This window comes from Alosa pseudoharengus, unplaced genomic scaffold, assembly GCF_046254945.1.
Source record: "Alosa pseudoharengus isolate Yale_2024_CS ecotype anadromous, Long Island Sound unplaced genomic scaffold, YU_APseudo_1.1 YU_APseudo_1.1_scf_6, whole genome shotgun sequence".
Taxonomy (NCBI): Eukaryota; Metazoa; Chordata; class Actinopteri; order Clupeiformes; family Clupeidae; genus Alosa; species Alosa pseudoharengus.
In genome coordinates this window covers 26,038,936-26,053,871 of record NW_027468848.1, presented here as the reverse complement: position 1 = coordinate 26,053,871, position 14,936 = coordinate 26,038,936, and the positions used below count along the sequence as shown (strand labels likewise).

The 14,936-nt window shown below is 39.5% G+C and overlaps 2 protein-coding genes across 2 annotated transcripts in view; one reads left to right on the top strand and one right to left on the bottom strand.

The window, feature by feature from the left end:
* Positions 1-297: 297 nt before the first annotated feature.
* Positions 298-2,202, bottom strand: figla (folliculogenesis specific bHLH transcription factor). Its single transcript, XM_076271345.1, has 3 exons — positions 1,987-2,202; positions 1,514-1,657; positions 298-561 (listed from the first exon to the last, which is right to left on the bottom strand). Exons 1-3 carry the CDS (start codon positions 2,200-2,202, stop codon positions 298-300), a joined length of 624 nt encoding a protein of 207 aa, XP_076127460.1.
* A 4,882-nt stretch (positions 2,203-7,084) lies between these two features.
* Positions 7,085-14,936, top strand: part of hk2 (hexokinase 2) — a 36,485-nt gene continuing 28,633 nt past the window's right edge. The window contains exons 1-4 of the mRNA XM_076270923.1: positions 7,085-7,351; positions 9,897-10,059; positions 12,610-12,761; positions 13,485-13,604. Of these exons, the coding sequence (XP_076127038.1) occupies positions 7,289-7,351; positions 9,897-10,059; positions 12,610-12,761; positions 13,485-13,604 (498 nt within the window). The 5' untranslated portion in view covers positions 7,085-7,288. The remainder of the gene's footprint in view (positions 7,352-9,896; positions 10,060-12,609; positions 12,762-13,484; positions 13,605-14,936) is intronic.

Sequence of the window (14,936 nt, the reverse complement as noted above, 5' to 3'; positions counted from 1 at the left end):
AAAATTGATATTGTTATTAAAATAATTTATAAGTTCCCATACTTAGAAACAACCCGTGTCCATTTCATATCCTAGTGCATTAATATCATAAACACAAATAAAACATAAATAAAACATACAGTGTTTTTGTGAAAGCAAATGTTTGTTATACACCATCCCAAGACCTTAAACCCTCACTTTGGAAAGGACAAGGTACAGAAACATACACAAGGCAGACACGACTAGCAAGCAATGTTACACTGTCTTCCAATAAATGGTTAAAAAAAAATATTCACAAAAACATGAAGCGCAGGGATTCTAACGAGCCTGAGGCTGAAGGTGAAGCTGAAGCTGAGGCTGGATCTGAAGTTGAGCTGTAAGATCTGGGTGAGTGGAACACGTGGGCTGAAGTGTGGCATGGTCCACTGGGGCGAACTGAACAATGTACTGGTAAGCAGATTTCACACAGTGCACCACCAAGCCACTAGGCTTTTGATCGTGAAACTGGAACCCTTCTGCAACAACTGGAGTGGGAGCAGATACAACTTCATTGGGCACAGTGCTGGACATGGAGTCCAGTATCTGAGAATGAGGTCAAGGTCAAGATGGGGAAGGAGTAGACATAAAATAGTACATTGTGTTAGTATGCTGTTGCTAAATCATGACTTTTATACCCAGTGCACTTGGACTGCGCTTTATACACAGCTCACTTTTGACTGCAGTGAGACGTTTTGGATAATCGTAATGTAGTTCACAAGTAATTGTAAATGTAAAATTGCTCAATGATGCCCTGAAGGTCATCAAGTGCACTGCACATATGCACAACTTCAAATCTATGTGTGCAGATCCATTTAAATCATAAGATAATAAGTGACTTGCCTTCTGGATTTAACTTATGTTACCTTTTGAATCCCATTGCATATTCACAACGCGCTGAAGTAAATATGACTATATCTGACATTAGGAAAACCAACCTCATCCACAGTCCAAACAGCAGAGAGTCTATCTTCTGTATCTGGTAGGCCTAGACTGTTTCCACTTTCAAGGATGTTGTCTGGAGTTTCTCGGTCCTTTGTTGAAACAATCGCAAGAGATTTTTGTAAAGAATAATATCCTCAGGTAAAAATAGGTTAAAATAGCAGGCATGTTCAAGTTACGTTTTCTACAAATTTAAATGATTATCTGTGTAGGCAGTATCGGTAGACAGGACCATTTCAGCACATTAATTCTGTCTGCAAAATTATTTGTATTTGAATTGCTGACATACAGGTAAAACACATAACAAGAATTATATTTAAGCACGTTATTTCAAAGATTACATTTGAAAGTTGGCAAATGTAGAATACAGTGGTGAATGCTAGAAGGGTTCCAAGTCGTGGATAACAAACCATTAGGCCTAGCCTACTCTAAGTTCCAAAATGAGAGCATATTAAACTTCAAAAATTAAACCGTTGTTAGAACTACATTTCCAAGACTTCAACACCATTCATTACTGAATGGGGGGGGGGGGTCTGCCAATATCAGTTACACTCACACAAGTGTCCCGGAGCACAGCCGTCAATAGTCTGATGTATTCAGTGGCTGCCTTCAGCATGTCCACTTTACTGGGCTTGCGGCCAAGTGGCATCACTGGCACTATGCGCTTCAGGTGAGAGAACATGGCGTTTAGGCTCTTCACCTGAGACAAGAGAGAAAGTCAGTCAACAGTAACAGAGTATTAGGCAGTCAAAGCCATGCTGTGCCAAACAATGCATGATTTGGCCTTACATGACCATTTTTAGCATTGTTACCATGTATCAGCATTTTATCAGAACTTCTTGGTTATATTACATGCCTCGTTTAGTTCGTTGATATATCCATTATCAGATGGCAAGCGCGACATTGCTACATTTAGCATCAAAATCAAATGGGCCTATAGGCTAATCTCTGAAAGCTGCGCAACACACCTGAGAGGTACTGACTAATTTATAGTTTTGGGCTGATGAATTAACAGACATACACACTTACCCTTAATCGTTCCTTGGCATTAGCCAGCTGTCTTTTCTTGACGGCTTCATCCCTGTCCTCAGCGGTAATGTAAACGCCGCCGTTCGTGCGCTTTAATTTAACAATATTGACATGAACAGGAAGCAACGGCTCACCAGTCTCTTGCAACATAATATTACCCATTAACTCACGCTCAGGAACATTCATTAAAATGGCCTTAATCTTTCTGCCAGACATATTAATCTGTTGTGAATGCTGATATTAACGCATACAATGTTTAAAGACACAACTGACGTTTGGAACTTCGTGTCGTTAACTCCGCAAAACGCACTTTAGACCAGTAGACAACTGAATTGACGGTGAGTCATTAAGCTAAATCACACTTACAGGTGTGTGCACCCTACAACCCCTTAGTTGCCTCATTAACATCACCAAAGCTGTGGCCCTACACAGACATTTTTAAATACAGCATTGTGTAGGAATGTAGTTCATCCTCTAGATGTCAGGGTTTGGGCGCAAACAGATTGAAATGACTGGGCCCTCTCATGACTTTATAGGCTCACATTAAAGTATACGTATATATAGCCTACTCTTTTGATCCCGTGAGGGAAATTTGGTATCTGCATTTATCCCAATCCGTGAATTAGTGAAACACACTCAGCACACAGTGAACACACAGTGAGGTGAAGCACACATTAATCCCGGCGGAGTAAGCTGCCTGCAACAACAGCGGCGCTCGGGGAGCAGTGAGGGGTTAGGTGCCTTGCTCAAGGGCATGGCGTGCCTACTGGTCGGGGTTCGAACCGGTAACCCTCCGGTAACAAGTCCAAAGCGCTAACCAGTAGACCTCCACTGTTTCATTCACACTGGTTTACAGTTCATACAACTACCAACCACATGTGGAAATAAACAATAGTGAGTCACCATTTTTACCAGTGGAATTTGTGAGTAGCCTATGGGTGATAGAATTTAGCTCCCTACCTCACCCTACACTTTGTCTTTTGCTAGGTTTTGAGTTTTATTATCACTTTTATCCACTCACGAACAAAGCAGCCCATAGGAAAGGACACATCTAAATGGGATTTCTCAGTTGTCTATTCTATTTCTCCTTGACATAATTGAGCTCAATTTACCATCAATAATGTTGACCATTTCCTTGTATTTCTTTTAATATCATGATAAATAGCCCTTCTATTGTCTAAACCCAAAATACTCTTTTTTCCCTTTTCAATCAATTTTTATTGCTTCTTATTGTAGGAGAATCAGGAGAAAGAAAGAACATTTCAGTAGGTTTAAATGTCAGGCTTTTCACATTTTCAAACTTTCTAAATTTTATGTACACCTGTAGGCCTCTTGAGATCTCAAGTTATAAATAGCTAATCCTTTAATACCCGCATCATGGATTACACTTACCCTAGACCTTTCTGTGCTCCACTGAGCTAAGACAGTGAATGGAAGCTGTAAAAGTGAGCTGAGAGCTGAGACTTTAATGTGTGAGGTGTGTATTTATCAGTGACAAAGATGCTAAGATGCAGCCTATCAAAGCATTGTGCGCGTGTGTGTGTGTGTGTGTGTGTGTGTGTGTGTGTGTGTGTGTGTGTGTTTGTGTTTGTATGTGCGTGCACACGTGGGTGTGACCCCTTTCATGTAATGCAAACCCCAATTCCACAATGCTTTTTATAGCTGACCCTTATACTAAAAAAGGTCTACTTAAACTCACAAACAGACCCGCAACCTCAGGTGAGCTGAGGGCTTCTATGGCTTCAAGAAGAAATGGTTGCTTAAAAAAATTATGTTGAAGGACAAATGGTACAATAGGGTTATAAGGACCAGTGTAAGCTCTTCCACTGCACCACATGTTCATTATAAACTGAATCAGTCATGTCATCAACCTCTTTTGAAGCGCATAAATGTCAGAACTCCAGGTTCCCTCATCTCTAACCCCTAACACTGTCATTATTGTAAGTCTTAGTGTGGGTCAGTCTTCAGTGAAGAAAAAAAATGAAAATAGAAAAAGGGGATGTAAAAGATTATTACAGGTTAGCATAACCTTTAAAGACTAGATGGTATTTCACTGGATTATTATTAAAATTGTGTTTTCACAGGCACACCATTATTGTACTTAATTGATCTTTATAGTTGGAGTGAAGTTGGAGTAAAGTATTTAGTACAGAAAATGACTGTGTGGTTCAGGCCTTCTGGGAATATTAGGGACCGCCCCCGTGATTACGTTCTTTTTCCAACTGCCGGAGTCCATGTGCTTTGCCGTCGGAATGTGTGAAAAACATGGACGCCACAACAAAGGTTAAAACATACGCTTATTAAAAACAACTGTATTTGCTTAAAAGTATGGTGTAAGATGCTTGTGAAAGAAAGATATGCAGCTTTCAAGTGACAAAAACAGAAAGTTCACATTAAAATGGTCTGACATGCAAGTCCACATGGACTACAATAACGTGATGACAAGCCCACAACTGAGGTGACGTCCACAATTACATTTTCTCACTGGGAAATTTTTTTTTCCCATTTGCAATACACACTGTCTTGAATATAGGCATTTGAGTATTGGGCCTGCATGCTCCCTAGTTCAGATACAAAGAGGCTGAGGTGTGTTCAGTGAAATGACTGTGCTGACTGTGGACTTAAGAAACATGCAGCTACCTCCTCATGTGCTGGAGAGGAAGGTTGTGTCCTCAATGCAATCACTGAATGACACTGAAATTCCCACACTACCATCTACTGGCTTAGAGGTGTTTGGCCTGTCCTCATCTTTGTACCAAGATTCCAACTATGTGAAGACAAGTCTTCTGATATTTTAAAGTTGTAATTTATGTCAACCACAGGGGGTCTTCTTAGCCTCCGAACACTTAAATTAATATGTACATCCTAAACATTATATTTATGGTTGACAACATTATCAATACATAGGTTGGGTTCCTGTGATTGTAGCCAGTAGCAAATTACTCAACTCTGTTACCATCAATCCTGTTACTTTTCAGATAGATTATGTTACTTTTCAGAGTAACAAGGTTGATTTTAATCAGTGTCAACCCTAAGTTTCCTGTCTTTAAAGGTTAGCCTTGTTTTGGCAACAATTTTAGCAAAAATGACCTTAATTATGCAGGTTGAGGGTCGTTCTGATGGTTCTACAAGACTTTCTGGGTTGTTTGGTGGGTGCTTCGTCTCCGCTTCTCCGCGGAAAAAACGAATATGCAACTTTATGAACCCGGACCGGGTAAATCCGGATGTGACTTAGCGGAAGCAAAGTCCTTTTAAGCAAGTCCCTCCACTCAGCGGCCATTTGACAACACTTTTTGGGCACTCGTCGGGCATCCAATTCGGCAGAAATGCGCGTGCGCAAGGCTTCACAACACCAATCTTGCTCCAGCGGCGAGATCACAACACATGATTGGCACGGTGTCTTCACAACACACCATACGATTGGCTCAATGTATTCACATGTCGACATTTTGCCGAGGAAGGGGTGGGATATGTGTAGACAACAGCCATATTGGCGTGACAAACTAGCCCCATGCATTTCTATGGAGTATTTTTTGAGTGCTGTGTCTCCACATTAGAAAGTCTCTGGCGGAAGTATCCAATCGCGCCTCGAAAATGTAGTCAGATTGTAGTTTCTAAGAAAACTGCAAAACGGACGCCGACTTGGCTTTGTTGCTGTTGAAATTGTAAGTAGCCTACCCTTGGGTGAACTTCGTTTTTGTAATGGTTTGATAGTCTCTTGAACAAAGTGTTTGCTCGACTGTTTTATTGTGAGCCCTGTATGTGGTTAGCTTGGTTTCTTGATGGCTAGCTTGCTAGCTAGTGGGGGTTTAGCGTAGCAGTCACTTGCTACCGAAGCTGCAGGGGGAGCTATGTCGTGAAAAATGCGAGCCCAAATCCTGCGAAAACCCAGAAACAGCGAAGGAATAACCAGACCTGCATAGGGCTTCTTTAACTTTAATTAATTTATAGTCATGGTTTGTATATTTATGGATTTTCTTTATTTTCATTATTTAAATATTTGACAATATTTGATATTGTTATTGTTACCATCAGCATTATACTTTTTTGCTTAAAGCTGCAGTTGGCAAGTCTGACAAATTGAGGGGACTTATCCAAAATGTATAATGTTTGCAACTCTCATGCCCCTCCCCCACTACCACCGAGCACCCTCTCATCGAGTTTCTGCTCGTCAGTGCGCACCAGACTGCACCAAACTGTGATTGACAGTCAGATCTCACACAGCCCTGCTCTGATTGGACCAGAAGAACCGGGAGCTGTAAAACAAATAACAGGCTCTAGGTGGAGGTAGAAGTGCGTTTTTTTTTTTTCTAAAACCTGCTAATGTATGTTGTTCTGTCGGAGCATGGTGTCGGTTTCAGTGAATATGATCAAAAAAATCTTGCCAACTGCAGCTTTAATGTAGGCTTTTTTTAACAAACAACTGTCAATTTTTAACTAGGCTATTCTGTAAGTAGGCCTAGCTTTGGACAAAAGTGTCTGCTAACCATAGCCATAATTATTCTACTTTATGTCTATTATGTTTTTTAATTATTCCATTTTATTTATTAAAACTACTTTAAAACTATGCCCTTTTATGCTTTTATTATTGTTTGTTTTTGTAATGCACATTGAATTAGGCCTATCCCTGTGTATGAAATGCACTACATAAATCAACTTGCCTTTCCTTGACTTGCTTAATACAATTTAATAATTTTGCTGTGCTAAAATTCCTTTTGAAATTTAATTTTTATTATTAATTTAGTTCATTATTGTGTTGATGTATCTAGATTTCAATCCACTTTTACAAATGGAAGTAGAATGACATTAAATTCTGTTGACAAGCAAAACAACTCAAAGCCAAACAACTAAAAGAATAGTAGGCTACTTGCTGCTCTGTAGGCCTTACACAGATTAATGGGTTCAGATATTTGGGCAGACATAGAGACTGTGAGAAAATGTATGTTACTGTAACTGTAAACGCCTTATACAGTAATAGTTTAGCTGAGTAATTGTCTGTTGAGTTAAATTAACCCAACAACGAAGAAGAAGACACTTTTCTACCCTCCGCCACACCTCCCATGTGACCAATAGTCGTCAATGACTCCAATGACGCTAAAATGCTCCAGACAAGTCACTTGGGAGATGCGTGAAGTTGTAGATGACTCAATGCCTGTGTGTTCATGAGTAGCCTCCGGAAAAGACCGAATATACTTCGGACGGATATGGTTGTCTAGTGGTACGAAAGTTTAGTAAAGAAGCTGGCCCTTTAGAAAATTTAACACCTTCATTTATCACACAGGGAAAGAAGGGCATTGCCACGATGATAGCCTCGCATCTCCTGGCGTACTACTTCACAGAGCTCCACCATGACCAAGTACAAAAAGTAAGTAGCTAGCTAACTAATGCTGGCTGATTAAGTAAATCAACTAACTCAACTAAGGGTAACATTTATCATTTGTGTGTGACTGTGGTCATTGGTCCGACTTCATGTAGGGTAAGTTAGCTTACTGTAGGGTAGCTTACTTGAGATAGCTAACGTTATCTTTGCTGCGAATCATCGCCGGCAGCTAAAAAAAAATCTCAATAATTTTGCCTTGTTAGCTTAGCTAACGTTTAGGTGTGTTAAACGTGAATAAGCTGGCTGGTGTGCTATCTCACAATTGTACACGTGTGAATTAAGTAGCAGCTAACGTCAACGTTAGTGGTAATGTTTCCTGCATCCCTTAACTGGGAACTTGGCTGTCGTGTTTCACATCAGTAGCCTAACTTTGGCCATGTAAGTTATGTCAGTGGCTATAATTTGTTCTCATCACAGTCCCTGAAACTCATCTAACTTGACTGTAATTATGATGCCCACTATTTCTCTTACTAATTTCGCTGTTTCATCCTTAAATTATGAACTAACTTATGTTTACTAACCATGTCACATTATGTTTCTGTCTAGTCTGTGAGCTAATGTTACGTCAGAGGAGAGGAATAGTTCCGCGTTTTTGGCATCAAAAATGTAATGGCTTGCTCTCCAGGTGTCTCGCTAAACAGGGAAATAGAAATAGCTACTACCGTATAGGTCTCCATGAGTTTGAAATAAACTCGATGAAATCGTAGTCGTTTACATCTTACATTTGGAGTATGTGTAGATAGCTAAATTAGTTTTGGTGGATAAACCATAGCATATTATATTGCTGTGCCATTACACTACGACCTGATTGCACGGGCTCTTGCAAGCTGTAACATGAGCCTTGTTCTACCATAAGCGAACATCACGAGTGGTGTTCAGTGCCTTCCAACTTGTTCCAGTGCCGCGTCTGATCCTCCACGATGAAATTACTCGGCTAGTTGAATGAAAGGAGTCAGACGCTCAAGATAAAAAGGTTGTTGGGTGAAATAATGAGCCAACACTTTGACTAATTCAGGGCTGAACTGGGTGACCCGTAGAGGTCTGTTCATTCTTACAGATGTCATTTGCCTTCCAACAATAGGCCCAAGTGTCATGTCTTCTGTGGCCACTGCTGTAGCATACGCCAGAGGTCAGTGCAGCCTGCAGAGCTCTTGAAGCTCATCTGTCTTTACATAGTGCTCTCCATTTTCTGCAAAATGAGGTCTTCTGGCCCTCTGTTAGTCCTTTTTGTATGTTAGAGTGGGTAGCACTTGTTATTCCCACTAGTTTAATTCAACTTGTGGACTTCCATTGCAGCTCCTGTAGTTTGCAGTGCTTTTGATAACAACAATAGTCCTAGTTGCATGATTCTGGCTTTATCTTTGATGACAAATGAGCTACAGACTACTGTATGATGTACTGTGATAGGTTGCACATTCATTATCTTTATTTGTATTAATGAACACCATGTACAAGGCGGGATTGTGACGCAGATCTGTGGTCAAATCATTTTGCCCTCTCTTTGTCATCACTCTGATAATTTGCTTAGTTGATTCGGTGGCTCTTAGGGGTTAAACGCCAAGGTGACTCTCTGTCACTGGTTTTGCTTTATGGTTTTGTTGCTATTGTGAGACAATACAATAAGTGCACACTTAAATGTGATTCTTTGTTACAATTTTTTTCTACGCAGGTATGTATGTTGGCACAGAAAGTCCTTCTGCAGTGTCCTTTGTGTGATGTACAGTAGTGGTATGCTGTGTGGTATAGGTTATATTGTCAGTAGCCACGGCTGATCAAATTTCTTCTTTCATGCTGCTGACCGTGTCACTATGCAAGAGAGTATTTATATGTCTGGCCCAGAGCAGTATATCATTTGAAGATGTGAGCCCAGTCCAAGCCTCCCAAGCCTTCCTAGTGACATGTAATACTGACAGCCGGGTGGCTACCTTGTGAGTTTCACAACACCCTCATGGGGACTGTGACATTTTGCTCCCCTGTGGAGTCAATTAAGGGGAAGTGTGAAAACATATACAGGCCTGGTTGGAGAGAAGTCTTTTCAGGGCCCGTCAGTTAATTGCAGGTCATATAGGCCTAAATAATTAATAATTCGGTCTAGGCCTATGTATGCTGTGTTAAAATTCAAAATTATTATTGTTTGTAGCTACATTTACTTTTCATCTCCAAAGTCTGTCTTCAAGTGATGCATCTGTTAGACTATCTGTTTCCAAAACAGCAGCAAGTATTGTTTATCAACAGACATATCTGTGTGGCCTGTGATTAATTGAGTTAAGTAATGGAAAAGATATCGCTCTGCAAACACCAATTTTTTTCTTTGTACACACACCATACATGGCACAGTGATTATCAATAGAAAACTGATTCTGAGTATTCACAGAGGCCTTTGACTTCTAACCCCCCTTCCATACCCCTTCTTTTTTGTTTTCTTGCTAAGCGACCTTGGGTATCTTGAAAGGCACTCTATAAATCTAAGTTGTTGTTATTATTATCATTATTATTATTATTATTAACATTTCACTGTCTTTTTCTTCAGGTTGACAAGTATCTGTACCACCTCCGTCTGTCTGAGGAGAATCTGATGGACGTATCATTGCGGTTCCGCCGTGAGATGGACCGCGGCCTGGGTCGGGACACGAGCCCCACAGCTGCTGTGAAGATGCTGCCCACATTTGTGCGCTCCACCCCTGATGGAACCGGTGAGGATTATCCTCCAATTTTATACTGTATTATTGCGATCAGGCCCATGAGACTTCCCTGTTCTCTTCCTCTCCCCTGGGCACTGTTAAACTTTAATGATCTTTAATGAGTCAACTAAAATTTTTCTTATGTTTAGCAACTCATTGGAGGGGAAAAAAACTGGTAGATATTCAGACCATATGATTTGATGTGAAACTGATATGCACTGTTGTCAGTCTAAACATAGAATGATCTAAACCAGACGTGGGAGTTAGTTTGAATTTGTCCACTATGTATTTTGAGTTAATTTATTGTGAGAGCATTTCATTTGCTAACCAATAACTGCATTAGTTGATTTAAATATATAACGTTTAATTTTCAATTATTTAAAATGTTCAAATTAGGCAATGTATTTATCTACTCAAAGGTTTGTCTGTTGAATATCTGAGATGTGAGATGTCAGTCCTGTTCTGAATATATATATATATAGGTAATATCTTATGATTTATTTCAGATAAGTGTTCTTCTTAACATACAAGCCAAAGCGAATTAACAGTCATTCAGCTCATTTGATTGTGTTGATTAATGAGACTTGGCTCCTTGTTTGGACAATTTTGCTTGAAATTTATGTCATTAGTTTTCTTCTATTTTCCTAACTATTGTGATTTTGCAGGCTCCTCCACACAAAATCATGCTCATTTCAATTGGCATCAGGTAGCTGCAAATAGTGTTCAAAATGGAAATAAAGCTCCCTCAATGGATGTCTCTATGCTGGCCCTGTGTCTCTGAGCCGTGCCCCTTGTGTCCTTAACTCGACCAACTGTCGTAATGAGAGCCTTCTCTCTCTGGTCTTTTGCCATCAGCCACAGCATGTTATTTTGTCATTAAGGACAAGCACTTGCCATGTTGAGTGAAGTAGTTAGATAGGCCTGCTGGGTGAGGGAGTCAAGAGTGGGGAAATTGTTGCAGACTAATGGCCAAAGTGGGTAACAGAAATGGTGCTAGACAGATGTCAGTAGCAACACTAGAGGCCAAAGCAGCCCTCTGAAGGAAATGGAAAGTCCAAGCCAAGCCTTTGTTTACACAGCCTGTTGACTGGAGTCATTATTGGCACGTTACAGTCCAGTCATTCAGATAGTACTGCCTGTTGGTCTGCACTGTGACGCAGTAGCCTATACTCTGCTGTTTGCATAACCTAGGTTCGAATAAGATGGCATTGACACTGGTCTGCAACAGCACAGTCACCAGATAGCCCATGCTCTGAGTCTGTACTCTGTTGAAAAGGCTTTCCAGGTGCTTCATGTGCTAAATGTAATGGTGCACTATCATGTCAGTTGTTTATTTGTTTATTTAACAAATTACACCCCTGGGTTAGCCTAGAAGTGAAAATGTGTGAAAACTTATTTATCTTCCATTTGTTAGTATTTGATCAATATAGCCTATACTTTGTCCAGGGATTTTTATAGTTTCTTGATGGTTTCTCTTGAACATCAGCATGAAATATTAATTCACTCCTTAGTAGCAACACTAGTACACCTTGGAACAAAATCATGCTCTGTATTGCTTATGCTAGGACAGTCCCATATCATCCATGGACTTCACTTGGTAGTTCATGATGTCTTTTGTCTATGTCTTTGTGTAGTCTAAGTGCTTTGAGAGGCCTTTTGGGCTAGAAAATTTGCTATATAATTAAATGTTTACTTACTTGCTTTACTTACTTTATTGCTAATGCAAACCTTATCAGACCAACACGAGGAAGGGAAAGAAATGTGAAAGAAATGTGAAGAATTTAATTAGATCCCAAGTAAAATCAGCATAAAAGACTGATTGTATCCCTGTGGGCAGACTCACACATCATATCAGAAAACTGTTTTGCACTTACCCCCCCCCCCCCCCCTCCCAATCAAACTTGGCATATTCTTGCTGCTGTGATCATCAACTTTAGAAGTTGTTATAAATCATTTTTTTTGTCATGTGGTTTTAATGGCATAGCCCTGTTCACAGAAGTGGTGGATGTGGCTTACTCAGAAACACCAGTGTGGATTGTCAAGGCAGGCAGAAATATCAGATATGATATTGGATCTCAAAAGGATCATGGTTCTTCCACAAGGATTTATTTTCACACTCAGTATTCTACAATGTGGAGGGTGGAACGTCCAAAAGCAGCATTTGGGTCTTTACAGAGATTCACCAGGCTGTATATAGGAAAAGCCGTTGAAGGATAAAAATGCTTCTTAGCAACTTAACCATGACAATTCTTAGGTATGCATACTTCAAAGGCTATAGTGTTTGAGTGGACATCTGAAACAAATGTAGTTTTTCACAATTAGTGTAAGGTTGAATATTTGTTTACAATATCTGAAGTGTTTTATTGTTTGTGAAGTGTTTATTATTGTTTATCATTGTTAACATCATTTAAGCTTACATGAACAATGAAATGGACAGAGAAAGAATCTAATGTGTCAAGAATATGTAATATTCATAGCAAACTTGAATCACATCCACATGGACACAATGGTGTGGATTGATCAGTCGGCTATTGTTTTCCCCGACTCCCTTATTTCCTCCAGAGCAAGGAGACTTCTTGGCACTTGACCTGGGCGGGACCAACTTCCGTGTTCTGCTGGTGAGGGTGTCTTCCAACAGCAAGAAGCAGGAAGTTGAGATGGAGAATCAGATCTACGCCATTCCTGAGGACCTGATGAGGGGTAGCGGCTCAGAGGTAAAGGGGATGCACGCACGCACACACGCACACTTGGCTTTTCATTTCACATCCCACCCTATGAGTTTCTGCCTGAGCCACATCATTTGGCCTAAAGAGGGACATCATGAATTCACTTGAATGGCAAGACGTGTGAATGGCGTAATCACCCTACTAGCCATTTTGAGTCCTGAAAAGGCAATTGAGTGCTTCACTTGTCACAGAGACTAGAAGAAATGAACTGTAATCTCGGGGATGAATAGGAGTCTACCTTAATGTTCGAGAACAGAAACTCTCTCCATTGGAGTTCATTATAAATCACAGGTAGCCACTTCCTGTAACAACTTGCCGCTGGCTGCAAAAAAAAAGAGCACAATGTTGACTTTTTTAGTCTCTGGCTCATGGGCTTGACCAAACCACCAGGTTAAAGTGCTTTGGGAACAGCTGAAAGAATGGCATTATGGAATTAATACGTGCAGTATAGCATGAATCCTTGGCTGCCATAATTTATTTAGCTGTTACCATAGTTTGCCTCAAGTAATGTGTAGAGTTACCTTTTTATTAACCTATTTGAAACCGCATGGATCTAAATCGTTCAAATTATTCAATGACTCAGCATGAACTCCATTCAGGAAATTACCTTTTTAAATTATTATTAATATTATTATCAATCAGTTTCTATTTTTTTGTTGTTGGAAATTGTCTTTTGTATATGTTTAAATAATAATGCTAAATAAATTGCAGCTTTTTGACCACATCGTTGAGTGTCTGGCCATATTCCTAGAGAAGCTGGGGATCAAAGACAAGAAGCTTCCACTGGGCTTTACATTCTCTTTCCCCTGTCAGCAGACCAAACTGGATGAGGTGAGCAGCAGTAACAGGGTGAAGGACTGGGGCTGCATGATTTAATCAATTAAATTAAAGTCAAATTCAAGGAAATTGGAAATCTCTGCGAACTTCACCGATCATGTGTTTTAATTTAGATATTGCATTAATGAAAGAAAGGTTTTAGTCCCTGTGAAGTATTTTAAGCAATGAGTTGCCCTTTAACATGACTTTCAATAGCACATGGTGAAAATGTCTCTGATATTTACTGCTGTCAACAACACTGCCAGCCATTGTATTGTTCACAATACTTTCTTACTATTATTATTTTTCTAAAAATCTGCTTGACCTCCCCAGGTTGAGTAGAGTAGCACAATTAAAACATCCAGAGTTCATGAATTTTCATTTAACGCTGATGACTTTGTGGAGCCTAATTGAAGCACAGATGAATGTAAATGGGTGTCATAATAAGAAGTGGATAATTATGAGAATTAGGGACTAGATAAGATAAGATAAGATAATACTTTATTGTCTGTTACACAAGGTTACAGAAAATTGTCTTTGACAAGGTTCCAGTCACAAAGAAACATTCATATACAAACTAGGGCTGTCAATCGATTAAAAAAAATAATCTAATTAATTACATACTCTGTGATTAATTAATCTAAATTAATCACATATATAATTTTTGCTGAGAAAGTATTTAAAATATTTAAATTCAAATGAATCATTGTATAATCAGCATTAGTGACATTAAAGTTCAAAAACTCTATTATTATTTTCACTGTTCAAATAATGGCCATAATAATCTATGATATGACCTAATATGCTGAGGAAATAAATTCAGTGCTTCGGGAAGAAGTTTTTTTCACATACAAGGCCTTTCAGGCCACAGCTATAACCTAGGGGACACAATGAAAATAAATGAACACTCCCCTCAATGTCAAAACTATTTCTTTCCATTGATGTGTGACTTTAGAGTTGACAAACTCTGGTGATATGCAAATTCCTTGCTGCAGACATTGCAGAGGACTTTATTTTAATCAACACTTTCACCATCAGGCCGTTTTTTAAAAGTAAATGTTCCAATCAATGATCTAGGCAGCACATTTTCTTCTCTCTCCTTCATTTTACAGTAATGGTTACTAACTAGAACGGCTCGGGGTCAAAGGTCATACGGAATCGATTAATCTGCGTTATTTTTTTTAATCAGTTATTTTCTCTCAAATTAATTAATTTAAATTAATCAGTTATTTTGACAGCCCTAATACAGACATATACAAACAGGACATGGGGTGTTGAAGTATCAACTGACTGTGGTGTTCATTTTGTGCTGTTCAGTATGGCTTTTGCAGAGGGGATGAAGGATTT

Bases quoted from the DNA above. Each gene is read 5' to 3' on its own strand.
- figla (XM_076271345.1), bottom strand. From the start codon at position 2,202: ATGTCTGGCAGAAAGATTAAGGCCATTTTAATGAATGTTCCTGAGCGT. The intron at 1,658-1,986 runs GTAAGTGTGTAT...CTCTTGTCTCAG, and splicing joins ATGCCAAGGAACGATTAAGG to GTGAAGAGCCTAAACGCCAT. The intron at 562-1,513 runs GTGAGTGTAACT...CCTCATTCTCAG, and splicing joins CTGTGCTCCGGGACACTTGT to ATACTGGACTCCATGTCCAG.